Source organism: Lathyrus oleraceus, chromosome 7 (assembly GCF_024323335.1).
Source record: "Lathyrus oleraceus cultivar Zhongwan6 chromosome 7, CAAS_Psat_ZW6_1.0, whole genome shotgun sequence".
In the NCBI taxonomy this organism is placed as follows: domain Eukaryota; kingdom Viridiplantae; phylum Streptophyta; class Magnoliopsida; order Fabales; family Fabaceae; genus Lathyrus; species Lathyrus oleraceus.
The window spans coordinates 522,072,002-522,084,975 of NC_066585.1; the positions used below are offsets into that span (position 1 = coordinate 522,072,002).

At 38.5% G+C, this 12,974-nt stretch overlaps 2 protein-coding genes and 1 pseudogene across 2 annotated transcripts; 2 read left to right on the forward strand and 1 right to left on the reverse strand.

Moving 5' to 3' along the window:
- The first annotated feature begins 364 nt into the window (after nt 1–364).
- On the forward strand, nt 365–7,977 carry LOC127101085 (uncharacterized). The gene is made up of 2 exons (XM_051038414.1): nt 365–847; nt 7,662–7,977. Exons 1-2 carry the CDS (start codon nt 630–632, stop codon nt 7,750–7,752), a joined length of 309 nt encoding a protein of 102 aa, XP_050894371.1. The 5' UTR covers nt 365–629; the 3' UTR covers nt 7,753–7,977.
- Nucleotides 7,978–8,249: 272 nt separating this feature from the next.
- On the reverse strand, nt 8,250–10,065 carry LOC127101084 (uncharacterized). Its single transcript, XM_051038413.1, has 7 exons — nt 9,928–10,065; nt 9,793–9,863; nt 9,623–9,722; nt 9,462–9,532; nt 9,270–9,370; nt 9,089–9,189; nt 8,250–9,002 (listed from the first exon to the last, which is right to left on the reverse strand). Exons 1-7 carry the CDS (start codon nt 9,955–9,957, stop codon nt 8,868–8,870), a joined length of 609 nt encoding a protein of 202 aa, XP_050894370.1. The 5' UTR covers nt 9,958–10,065; the 3' UTR covers nt 8,250–8,867.
- LOC127101083 (FT-interacting protein 7-like) lies at nt 9,976–11,051 on the forward strand (annotated as a pseudogene).
- Nucleotides 11,052–12,974: the final 1,923 nt, after the last annotated feature.

The following is a 12,974-nucleotide window of genomic DNA, read 5'->3' on the forward strand; positions in this document are numbered from 1 at the left end:
AATGAAATTAATTGACAAATGGATTAATGTGATTTATTATTTTATAAACAAGTTAAATGATATTTAACTCTATCAAATATTAAACTAAAATTTAAATTATTTGCAGTGTGTATTGATGAACAATAATCATCCACATGCTTTAGTATTTAATTACTTGAATTTTATAAATGAATGGTAAAATATTACAAAATCACATGAAAATAGTGTCTTTTTTTCTGAATTTTAGTTTAAAAATTGAAAAGTAAAAAACAAAAACATAGAATTTTGTAAAATAGTAGATCCAAACAAATTTTCATTTTTTCAATTTTTAAAAACTAAAATATAATTTTTGAAAACTAATTTAAACAGGCCCTATTTCAAATGACTTCTACTCTATTTCAAAGTATTTTATATCAAAACAATTTTTTTTTTGTAACAAAGAAATTTTAAAAGAAAAATCTTTATTTTTAAAAAGGTCACAAACAGGTCGAAAAAGTTAATTAAAAAAGTTGAGTGTGCCACAATTAAAAAGTGAATAAGTACAGGGGTTAAATTATAATTACATAAAAGATTGAATTCAATAACCATTACCAAAACATACTCACTTTCACTTCTCAGTCGCAAAACGCATACAGAGAGTGGGAACGACGATGGCTAACGGCGGTTTGAAGAAGATGTTAACCCTGGCAATCGGTGAAGGAGTGTCTTCTGCACGAGCAACGATATTCGGTCATCAATTGAACCCAACCGGCAAGAAATCTGCTCACAAAGTTCTCCGCATGAAAATGTTTGGTGAAAAAGTCGCTCAATGGTACCCTCATGATATCAACAAAGATGACCCTCTTGTTATGGCTCGTCAACAACAAGAGTAATTGCTCTTTCTCTTTATATTAATGATTGCCCGCTATGTGTTTGTGTTTATGCCTCTGTGAAATAGTATTCTTTTGTTCTGGAGTTTTGTTTATGTTAGGTTTGTTTTATTTTTATTAATGGATTGAGTAGTGTTGTAAAATTCAGTTCTTTTTGATAGGGTGGGTGATGGGGTTTGATAATTCATTACGCAGGTAATAAAAGTCTATTGTAATGAAAAAAAAATCTTGGATTTGCCCTCTATGTGTTTGTGTTTATGACTCTATGGTGTAGTTTTTTGTTTTTTTTTTCTTAGTGGGGTTACCCTATTTCTATAAACTGATGGAATAGTGTCATAAAGTCACTTTTCTATTAATTGGGTTAGTGAAGGGGTTTGATAATTCAAATTGAGTTATGCAGTAATGAACAGAACCCATTGTAATGGTAACGGGGTAGAATGGGATTTTAAAGGGTAACTATATAAGATATGTAATGAACTGAAACTACTATTTCCTATATCCTTCACCGAAAGTCCCCTCATCAAGGTTTTTCTGCACCCCACAAATTTAAACAAGTCATCAATCCTCGACAATTCATATCCATCACATTAGGCTGAAAGTTGAGATCGGTGTGTGCTTTCTTGTAGTGGCCGAAGTTATTCTTAATAAAGAATTAATTGGTTTTATGGGATGAAGAAGATGAAACCAAATGGTTGCTGGCCTGTTTTGCTAGCTGATGGAGAGAAGGAGACACAGTTGGGCCTGGACTCTAACATCAGGCCCAAGATATGGAGAGTGTATGAGAGGAGGCGTGGGAAAGCAAGAGAGAGAAAGGAGGAGGAAAACGCGTGTGCATGGGATGCATGAGGAGTGAGGTCAGCTGAGTATATTAAGACAGTTAGAGGAGAGAGAATAGGTAGGCAAGTATTCTGTTATCATGGATTCACTCTTGTGAATTGAGGCCGTGTGGCTATAGGGAATTGATAGTCCGTTATCAATTTACGTTTCCTATTATTGCTATCTACCATTACTATTTCTTGCTGCTTGTAATTGTTACTCATCTTATAAACAATTACCTTTGCTCCTTTGTTCTTAATTTTCTATTTACTGTTTCATTAATCCCATCAATTGGTCCGACCTGCCGGATCAATAACCCCTCAGAAATCTCGCAACTGTAGATGCCAAGGAAACCTAAGATGGGTGATCGTATAGATGCGTTGGAGACCCAGATGGGAAGTGTTAATGCGACGTTACAGGAACTTGCGTTGCAGCTGCAACAACAGAGTGCTGTACTGACTGCGCTCAGCAGACAGATGGGGAAGAAGGTTGTGCCTCACGCGGAAAACTCGAACGATGATGCATCGTCACAGAGTGAGTCTCGCTTGGCTGGAAAGAAGGTGAAGCTGCCGTTGTTTGAAGGAGAGGATCCAGTTGCGTGGATCACACGAGCTGAGATCTATTTCGACGTACAAAACACCTCTGAGGATATGCGTGTGAAGCTATCTCGTTTGAGTATGGAAGGTGCTACCATACATTGGTTTAATTTGCTTATGGAGACAGAGGACGACCTCACGTGGGAGAAGTTGAAGAAAGCGCTGATTGCGCGCTATGGAGGTCGGCGTTTGGAGAACCCGTTCGAGGAGTTATCAACTCTGAAGCAAACAGGGAGCGTCGAGGAGTTTGTCGAAGCGTTTGAGTTGCTATCATCACAGGTGGGCCGGTTGCCGGAGGAACAATACTTAGGGTACTTCATGAGTGGTTTGAAGCAACCCATCCGTCGCCGGGTAAGGACTCTGAATCCTCAAACTCGGATGCAAATGATGCGAATGGCGAAAGATGTGGAGGACGAGCTGAGAGAAGAAGACGATGATGGTTCGCGTACCTACAGTAAGAAGATAGTGGGCCGTAGTGAAGCGAATGGGCTCGGGTTTAAATTCCGAACCGGGTTTAATTCGACCCAGAAGGAAGTAACGAAGGGGGTGAGTTCGGGTTGGAACAACCCGGCAAGAAAAACCGGGTCCGTAGGGTCCAACATGAATTCCTCGTCATCGCTGAGTTCGACGGGAAAGAAATCTGATTCTGAACGGCGAAGTGGGGGCTCTGAACGTTGGAAAGGGGTGCGAAATGAAGAGATGGAGGAGAGGCGAGCTAAGGGTTTGTGTTTTAAGTGTGGCGGAAAGTACCATCCGACGTTGCACAAATGTCCTGAGCGCTCGATACGTGTGTTGATACTTGGAGATGGAGAAACGATGAATGAAGAGGGTGAGATTGTGGCGCTGGAGGAGGAAGAGACAGAGGATGAAGAAGAAGTTGAAGCAGAATGTAAGATTATAGGGGTCCTGGGTAAGATGGGAGAGCACCATACCATGAAAATTGAAGGGAAGCTTACTAATGTAAATGTTGAGGTTCTCATTGATAGTGGTGCTAGTCATAGCTTCATTTCTCCTGAATTGGCTATGGCGTTGGGGCTGACAATTACACCTACTAGGGTAAAAAGAATCAAGCTGGGTGACGGTCACAGGGTGTTGTCCGAAGGTATATGCAGAGCAATCAAATTGACACTGGGATCTAAAACGTTCACCATTGATGCCTTGGTGTTGGAGCTGGGTGAATTGGATGTGGTGTTGGGAATCTCGTGGCTGAGTACGCTTGGAAAGGTCATAATGGACTGGAAGGATCTATCTATGCAGTTTTGGCATAAAGGAGAAGTGATTACCTTGCAGGGACGGAAGGAAAGACAAATTCAAAAAGGATGTCTTAATGCTTTTTTGACAGGAAGAGAAGGTGAGATGGGCAAAAGTGGATGGTGGCAATGTAAAGAAGAAATTCAAGGTACAGAGGAAGAAACAATGGTGGAGGTTTTAAACCTGTACCCTGAGGTGTTTAAAGACAAATTGACTTTGCCTCCCAGGAGGGAGCAGGTGCACAGAATCACTCTTTTGCCAAATCAAGGTCCTGTCAATGTGAGACCTTATAAGTACCCCCATCATCAGAAAGAGGAAATTGAGAGGCAGGTGGCAGAACTGTTACAGGCAGGGGTCATAAGATCCAGTATGAGCGCTTTTTCGAGTCCGGTGATTTTGGTTAAGAAGAAGGACCACACGTGGAGGATGTGTGTGGATTATAGAGCCCTTAACAAGGCTACTATACCTGACAAATATCCGATTCCAATTGTTGATGAGCTCTTGGATGAATTGTATGGTTCAACAATTTTCTCCAAAATTGATCTAAAAGCAGGTTACCATCAGATACTGGTTCAAGAAGAAGATGTACACAAAACTGCTTTTAGAACTCATAATGGTCATTATGAGTATCTCGTCATGCCTTTTGGGCTAATGAATGCGCCTGCTACGTTTCAAGCGACAATGAATGACATTTTCAGGCCCTTTCTGAGGAAATTTGTGCTAGTATTCTTTGATGATATTCTGGTGTACAGTAGGAATGTTCAGGAACACGGTAAACATTTACAACAAGTGCTGGCAGTGCTGGTCAGTAATTGTTTTGTGGCAAACAAATCCAAATGTAAGTTTGGTTGTTCTCAAATTGATTATTTGGGGCACATCATCTCTGGAGCAGGGGTAGCCGTCGATCCTGGAAAGATAAAATGTATCTTAGACTGGCCCAGTCCTAAGAATGTGAAAGGCGTGAGAGGATTTTTGGGTCTCACGGGATATTACAGGAAGTTTGTTAGAGACTATGGTAAAATTGCCAGGCCTCTAACTGATCTCACAAAGAAGGACAATTTCCTTTGGAGTGAGAGTGCCAAAGAAGCTTTTGAGAAATTGAAAAGAATCATGACCACTCCTCCTGTTTTGGTGCTCCCTGATTTTTCCTTACCGTTTGAAGTCGAATGTGATGCTGCAGGGAGAGGTGTGGGAGCAGTGTTGATGCAAAGGAGACAGCCCATTGCCTACTTCAGTAAGGCCTTATCTGAGAATAACTTGGCAAAATCTGTGTATGAGAAGGAATTGATGGCTTTGGTCCTAGCCATACAGCACTGGAGACACTATTTATTGGGTAAGGAATTTGTGGTTTACACTGACCACAAGAGCCTTAAACATTTTTTACAGCAAAGAGTGTCCTCTCCTGACCAACAGTGTTGGCTGGCTAAACTCTTAGGGTACCAGTTTGAGGTAAAATACAAACCGGGCTTGGAAAACAAAGCAGCGGATGCGTTGTCAAGGTGCTTTGATGAAGGGGAATTAGGACCAAATTCTCCCTCTATTCCTTTACTACTAAAGGAGTGCCATAACACTCCCATAGGGGGCCATTCAGGATTCCTCAGAACCTACAGGAGGATATCTGAAAATGTCTATTGGAGGGGTATGCAAAGGACCATTAGAGACTACGTGAGGGCCTGTGATACCTGTCAGAGACAAAAGTATGCAGCCACCACTCCTGGGGGTCTGTTGCAACCGTTGCCGATACCGAATGCTGTTTGGGAGGATATCTCCATGGACTTCATTACTGGTCTACCTAAGTCCAAGGGATACGAGGCAGTGTTTGTGGTGGTTGATAGGCTGTCCAAATATAGTCATTTCATCTTAATGAAACACCCTTACACAGCAAAATCTGTTGCAGAGGTTTTTGTGAGGGAGGTGGTTCGGCTACATGGAATACCCAATTCCATTGTCAGTGACAGAGACCCGTTGTTTGTGAGTTATTTCTGGAAAGAGTTGTTCAAATTGCAGGGGACTGCACTCAAAATGAGTTCATCTTACCATCCGGAGACAGATGGACAAACAGAGGTCATTAACAGATGCCTTGAGAGCTATCTAAGGTGCTTTGCAGCTGAACAGCCTAAATCGTGGTCTTACTGGATTCCGTGGGCAGAATACTGGTACAACACGACCTATCATGTCTCTATAGGAAAATCTCCTTTTGAGGTGGTATATGGGAGGCAACCACCCAAGTTATTGAGATTTTTGAGCAATGAAACCAAAGTGGCAGCAGTGGCTTTGGAACTGAAGGACAGAGATGAAGCACTCAACCAGTTGAAACTACATTTACTGAAAGCTCAACAACAAATGCAGTCCTATGCTAACAAGAAGAGGAGGGATTTGAAGTTTGAAGTCGGGGAATGGGTGTTTCTGAAATTGAGGCCTCATAGGCAGCAGTCTGTAGTCAAAAGGATTAATCAAAAACTTGCAGCTCGTTTTTATGGTCCTTTCCAAATTATAGCGAAGATAGGTGCAGTGGCCTACAAATTGCAGTTGCCTGACCAGTCTAAAATTCACCCGGTCTTCCATGTGTCTTTACTTAAAAAGGCAATTGGGGATTACCAAGTGCAAGGGGAGTTGCCTAAGGAGTTGGAGGTCGTACTAGATGATGAGATATATCCTATGCAGGTGTTGGGCAGTAGGGTGACAGTTCAAGGGGGCGTTTCCACTCCTCAAAGTTTAATTCAGTGGAAGAACAGACCTGCCGAGGATGTAACATGGGAGGATGATGCTGTACTCAGGGGGCAGTTTCCGGATTTTAACCTTGAGGACAAGGTTAATTTGGAAGGAGGGAGTATTGATGGAGAGAAGGAGACACAGTTGGGCCTGGACTCTAACATCAGGCCCAAGATATGGAGAGTGTATGAGAGGAGGCGTGGGAAAGCAAGAGAGAGAAAGGAGGAGGAAAACGCGTGTGCATGGGATGCATGAGGAGTGAGGTCAGCTGAGTATATTAAGACAGTTAGAGGAGAGAGAATAGGTAGGCAAGTATTCTGTTATCATGGATTCACTCTTGTGAATTGAGGCCGTGTGGCTATAGGGAATTGATAGTCCGTTATCAATTTACGTTTCCTATTATTGCTATCTACCATTACTATTTCTTGCTGCTTGTAATTGTTACTCATCTTATAAACAATTACCTTTGCTCCTTTGTTCTTAATTTTCTATTTACTGTTTCATTAATCCCATCACTAGCTCCTTTCATTCAACACATAGCCTTTTAGTTGCCTCTTCCATTTTGTGAAGATGAATTGATCTTAACAATAATTGAAGTACTGATCTTTTTCTATCGCATCTAAGGCCTTGAATCTAACTCTAGTGAAGAACGAATGAGCTGCTGATTCGTCAATCGGGTCTGCGAAATGTGAAGTGTGGGTGAAGATGGGTAAGTTAGTGAAGTGAAGAAATGTAGGAAGGGTGTTAGCTAGCTAGGTGTTAATTGTTTGGTAGATGAGGAAGGAACGAAGCTGAGTGTGAAATAGAGAAAGATGAGTTTCTTGGGGAAGATGAGCCGAAGGGGATATATATATATATATATATATATATATATATATATAATATATATATATATATATATATATACTCCCTCTGGTCTGTTTAAAATAAACCTACCTCAGTCACACCCTTTAAAAATAGTAAATAGTATTTTTTTTTGTAATTGTTACCCTCAAACTTTACTCACCCAGCTTGTACTCTACATTGTCATTCTTAGTATGTATATCTAACAAACTGACTCTACCTCATACATGGATATTCTATTTATAGTTTATTTTTTTGGTGGGTGAGAGTAAAGTTTTATATATGAACTTTGGTTCCATTTTGTAGATGTGTTTCATTCATATTATCAATTTTGTAAGACTACTTTTTTTGTCTTGTGAAAACTTATTCTATATTCAAATTTGATGAAGTATGGATATGGTTTCCCAATGAATTTGACCATATTGCATCAAGTGCGTTCTGTTAACATCAGCCTAGAAATTGTGCTGCCAAAGTTTGTGAAGGATATATACTATTGGTTAAGTTCAGAATATTTGACATATCTTTTACAGCTTATCTTACATTCATTTCCACCCATTCAAGAATATTGATACATTTGTTATTTTGTTATATGTAGACGTTTATCAAAGCTTGAAATGTTGAAGCGTCGAGGTAAAGGGCCACCCAAGAAGGGCCAGGGAAGGCGTGCTGCAAAACGCAACAAATAAATTATACTCTTCCTTATCTTGAATTCATTTGTTGGTTATACTGTTTTTAATCAAATACTAGTAGTTGTTTCGGCAAACACCTTTAATTTCATTTATTTGATCCGAATGACAGATTTTTTGTTGTGTTATTCCTGGGGAAACTTAATGTATTTGAAACTGATTTTTTTGTGTATGTTCTTGTGGTTGTGATTTTCTAATCAGCCAAGAACCGACATTTATTTTCAAGCTCTTTGGTTGCTGTTTCTGCCATTTACATAACATAACAATCATACATCATTCACATGTTACAATAAATGATTATCCAGTGCATCAATCATATGGTATCATCAACTAAGCCTTTGGGTTGTGCCTTGAAGTCCATAAACACATGTTTCCTAAACTAAAACGTGACTTGAACATACTGCAAAGTTGTTTGGATTTTTAAAAATGAAATTAATTTGTCTTTAGAATTGAATTTACTCGAAACCTTGAAATAATAGCTTCTACAATCTTTCAAATTGATCCTGCAAATAACTTCTCATTAAAAAAAATGCATTTTCTTTCTATTATTTTTTCAAGGCCAAATTACATTTTTTTTATCTATCTATTTTATCTGATTCATTAATGGGAAACAGGGGAAGATAAATGATGTATTTTCTAGTAGGATTCACCTTAGTGTCTATCTTGATGGTGGGTACCATGTTTTTGATGAGTCAATTTATCATATCAGTGATCTTACACCCACCTCAAAGCAGCTCTGGAAGAAGCCAATCGGCGTTTTAGAACTCGGCATTCTAAAAGTTGATGGACTTCACCCGATGAAAGCCAGGGATGGAAGAGGAACATCAGATGCATACTGTGTGGCAAAATATGGGCGAAAATGGGTTCGTACTCGAACAATCAATAATAGTCTAGACCCAAAATACCATGAGCAGTACACATGAGAAGTTTTTGATCCAGCGACAGTTCTCACTGTGGGGGTGTTTGACAATTGTCAGGTTAATGGTCCAGATAACAAGGATTTGCTGATTGGTAAAGTTCGGGTCCGAATCTCAACCCTTGAAACCGGCCGTGTGTACCCAAACTCTTACCCTCTACTAGATTACCTTTCCTTTGGCTTTCCTTTTGTTTTGCACTCAATACCTCAACAAAACGCACAAGTATTCAAAACCAACATACTGTAACAGTAAACAGCCAGCAAAAAACATTTCACTTACAGCCCATGTGAAAAGCAAGGTGACATCTGCTGTTGTTTTGCCTAAATTATTCAGCTGTATGAAATAAAATTGACTGATTATCATTACCTTCACATGTATAAAACTATAACCTAGATTCTAATGAAGTGACCTTTGCCTACCGTAAAAGTAAAAACGGATACAGGAAAGCTGCTCTCCTTGTAGTTATGGGGTATAACAGGTGAAATCTGGCGACAAACTATTTTCAATGCTGGATCAGGTTCTGCATTTGGACAATAGAGATGTTCAACTTATTGTAAATATCGTAATGGACTTGGAAGTGTGGCAATTAGCCTAGCTTACCCTCATATACTGTCCAAGCCCTGGGGTATAATGCGTGATACGTAGAACTTGCTCCATTCATATTCCAATCCCATGATTTAATCCCTGATGCTGGATTTTCTCTAAATGAAGTTCACGAATAAGATTTGTTTCATAAAATGAAATATAGAAATTCTAAATCTGGAAATTACAAGACAATCTATAATGGCTCACTTCAATACATCGGGCTTCCCTGAGCATAGGACGGTTGAATGTTTTTCACCATTTGGACGTGAAACGAAAAGCTAAAAAAAGTAATATAATTAAGAGTATGAAGTAAAGAAAATAAAGTAATTATGAATGTCAGAATGTGTAGATGTGAAAAATAGATATACAGAAAACTGATTTGCCAAGACTGGTTTGTCTTGGCACGCTAGAGGGAAGAGCTGCAAACGTTGAAAGTCGCCTTTAAAACTTCTTCCAATGCTTCCTGCACTGTTTGAAGAGAAACAAGAGATAGTGAAATGTATGTTGATAAATAATTACAAGAGAAGTGAAGACTGACCCAACGCCACCTAAAGGAACACCGTGGGAAGATGTTATGTGACGCTTAGCAAAAGGATCGATGACTCCAATCTGAGAAAGAAGGAAAGAGAATGATGATGGGAATGATGAATTGAGAATTGATCTGAGAGATTACCTTTCCTTTGGCTTTCCTTGAGAATTTCATCCTTCAGGTGTTAAAAAGATGGGTGAACTGAACCTGGCTATTAGATTTTCTTGTTACTCAATGCTTGATTTGATGCAAATGTATTTTAAGCCTCACTTGCCAAAAATGCACTACAAAAGGCCGCTTAACGTTATGGAACAGGAAATGCTGCGACAGCAGGCTGTAAATGTTGTTGCTGCTCGCCTTAGTAGGGCGGAACCACCTCTTAGAAAGGAGGTAGTTGAGTACATGTCTGACACAAAGTCTCATCTCTGGAGCATGAGACGCAGCAAAGCAAATTTCTACCGTCTGATGTCGGTGTTTTCAGGATTTCTTTCTGTAGGGCGATGGCTAGGGGAAGTTTCCACCTGGAAGCATCCTATGACAACGGTGCTGGTGCACATTCTTTTTCCGATGCTTGTGTGTTTCCCTGAACTTATCATGCCAACCATGTTTCTCTACGTGTTTGTTATCGGCATGTGGAACTGGAGATTCCGCCCGAGACACCCTCCTCACATGAACTCCAAACTCTCTTACACAGATGGAGTGACCACAGATGAACTTGATGAGGAATTTGATACATTCCCTTCCACAAAGAGCCCTGATATTGTGCGATGGAGGACGGTCACTTAAGAAGTGTGGCTGGAAGGGTTCAGAGTGTTGTTGGAGATTTAGCTACTCAAGGAGAGAGAGTCCAAGCACTTGTTAGCTGGCGTGATCCTCGCGCCAGCTCCATGTTCATGGCTTTTTGCCTTGTATCTGCTGTTGTGTTGTATATGACACCCTTCCAGATTCCTATTCTTATAGGTGGATTTTACTTTTTGAGACACCCGATGTTCCGGAGTAAGGTACCACCGGCACCGGTTAACTTCTACCGCAGGTTACCTGCCCTCACCGATAGCATGCTGTAAATGGTTTCTGTTGTGCTTGGTTCTGAAGTTTACCTGCTGAAAGTGACGGTGTGTGATTCTAGCATTGAGTTTTTGGCAGTGACTGTAAAATCCTTGGAGCTATCTTATCTAATAATGTCTTTGTTGTATTTTAGTGTTGAGTACAATTGGTGGAGATGTATGTATCATGCTGTGGTAAGCTTTAGTGCAGTTTTATGCTTACAAGCCTCTGCTATAGTAGCATTTAGTTTTATGCCATTAGGAACCATGCACAATGAAACTAGTTTGATGATGACTGGTGTAAGAAACTCAGCTGAATTAGTTTGATGTTAAAGTTGCATGTTTTTGGTAAGGAAATGAGAAGGATAATGAAAGGAACCTTTCAAATAAATTTTCATGTTGAACAAATGAATGTCTAACAAACCAATGTTTTTGCTGTTTTTCCTTCTTTCAGTACAAGTCATTCAAACATCTTTAGAGATGTCAACAACATTGCTCAATTTTTAAGCAACGAGACTTTTGTAAATGATTCTGCATCACAACCTTTTGAAGAGGTCTCCATTTTGTTGGTTCATCAATTTTGAGGGTCTAACTTGAGATAACATTTATATTTATTGAGACTTTTTTCTTACGACACACTTTTGTGCGAGACACATGATATACTCATTCAAAATCTTATGTGTGGATTCTTTCATTTATAAAATATTCAATCTCTATTTTTCTAATTAGTACGGAATTTCCTCTCACTTGTTTATCAACACTTTCGACTCACAATGTTTTTCTCGACACAACACTAAGATTGAACAATATTATTGAGTGTCAAATCCACCGTATATATTAAATTTAACTAATATTTTTAAAATTTAATACTAAGAAATATCTTCCTGCATGTGAATTTAATGTTAGGGTGAATGAAGACTTCTCAACTTTTATTTTTTACATTTCTTCATATTCTTCCCTTTTCCTTCTTCATGATCATTATCATCCTCATTTAAAATTAAAAAAAAATTAATCACTAGATATCACAGGGTTAGATTTTATATGTCTATTTAATCTTATATTGAATCAAGAATATTTTTTTTCCTTACATTTCTTCATATTCTTCTCTCTTCCCATTCATGATGATTATCATTTTCTTCTCTCCTCTCATTCTTCATGATAATTATCATCTTTATTTATCATTCATTTAAAATCCAAAAATTTATTTTATTTATAACAAAACCAAAGACACAAAGTATAAGATTTCTTGAGAAATTTTGACTATATCCTAATCTTCCAAAGAAATACAACTCAAAGACTAATTGTGAATTCTTGAGAATTTTAACTACACTTAGTCTCTTAAGGAAATTAACCAAATATTAAAATAAATAAGGTTTATGTTTACAAGTTGCTTCAAAAAACAGATACACAAGTTTAAATAAAATATTACACTTAACAAAGATATTCAAGGAAGATGTTCTAAGTGTACGAGTGTGCGGAATACTTCTTTTATTTTTCTCTTTCACGTATGTTCGTTGAGCATATGTGTTTGCTATGCAAATCAGTTCGTTACTTTCCAATCTTCCAATACCTCTTTATATAGGAAGAAATAGATTCATTGGAGGATGAAATTAGAATATCCTCAATGTAATAGTTGTATGAAAGTCACATCATATTGCAACATTAGATTGACGTTTGCAGTAGAGAGTTGGTGAGGATGATGGGACGTGAGAAACATTGTTGGTATAGAGTACAATACTTTACATAGAAAATAGATTTGCTTTTGTACATTTGTCACATCAATCAGTCGTTGACCTTTGGATTTAATCTTTTAGTCATAGGCTTCGTATACAAGTTAATGAAACTTGAGTAGAATTCAGAATCTGTCTTCACAACTTAGTGAGACTTCAGAGTTTTTGGAGTTTTGAGTTTTAACACTTTCAGAAGTTGGTAGGAATAATCTTTATCTGAGTCTATCTGGATAGTTTATGTTCAGAAACGTTCACTTATCAAATCAGATGCTTGACTTCCTTGTAAACACGCTTTTAATTTATCCTTTGGTTCAGAGTCTGGATGTCTTATGAGTCAGAGTTTGTTTTCTATTTTCTGCACACTTTAGCAAAATAGTTCGAGTACAAAATTATTCTTACACTTTGTTATCATCAAAAC

Bases quoted from the DNA above. Each gene is read 5' to 3' on its own strand.
- LOC127101085 (XM_051038414.1), top strand. From the start codon at position 630: ATGGCTAACGGCGGTTTGAAGAAGATGTTAACCCTGGCAATCGGTGAA. The intron at 848-7,661 runs GTAATTGCTCTT...TGTTATATGTAG, and splicing joins ATGGCTCGTCAACAACAAGA to ACGTTTATCAAAGCTTGAAA.
- LOC127101084 (XM_051038413.1), bottom strand. From the start codon at position 9,957: ATGAAATTCTCAAGGAAAGCCAAAGGAAAG. The intron at 9,723-9,792 runs GTCAGTCTTCAC...CTCTTCAAACAG, and splicing joins GTTCCTTTAGGTGGCGTTGG to TGCAGGAAGCATTGGAAGAA. The intron at 9,533-9,622 runs GTATATCTATTT...TACTTTTTTTAG, and splicing joins TCTTGGCAAATCAGTTTTCT to CTTTTCGTTTCACGTCCAAA.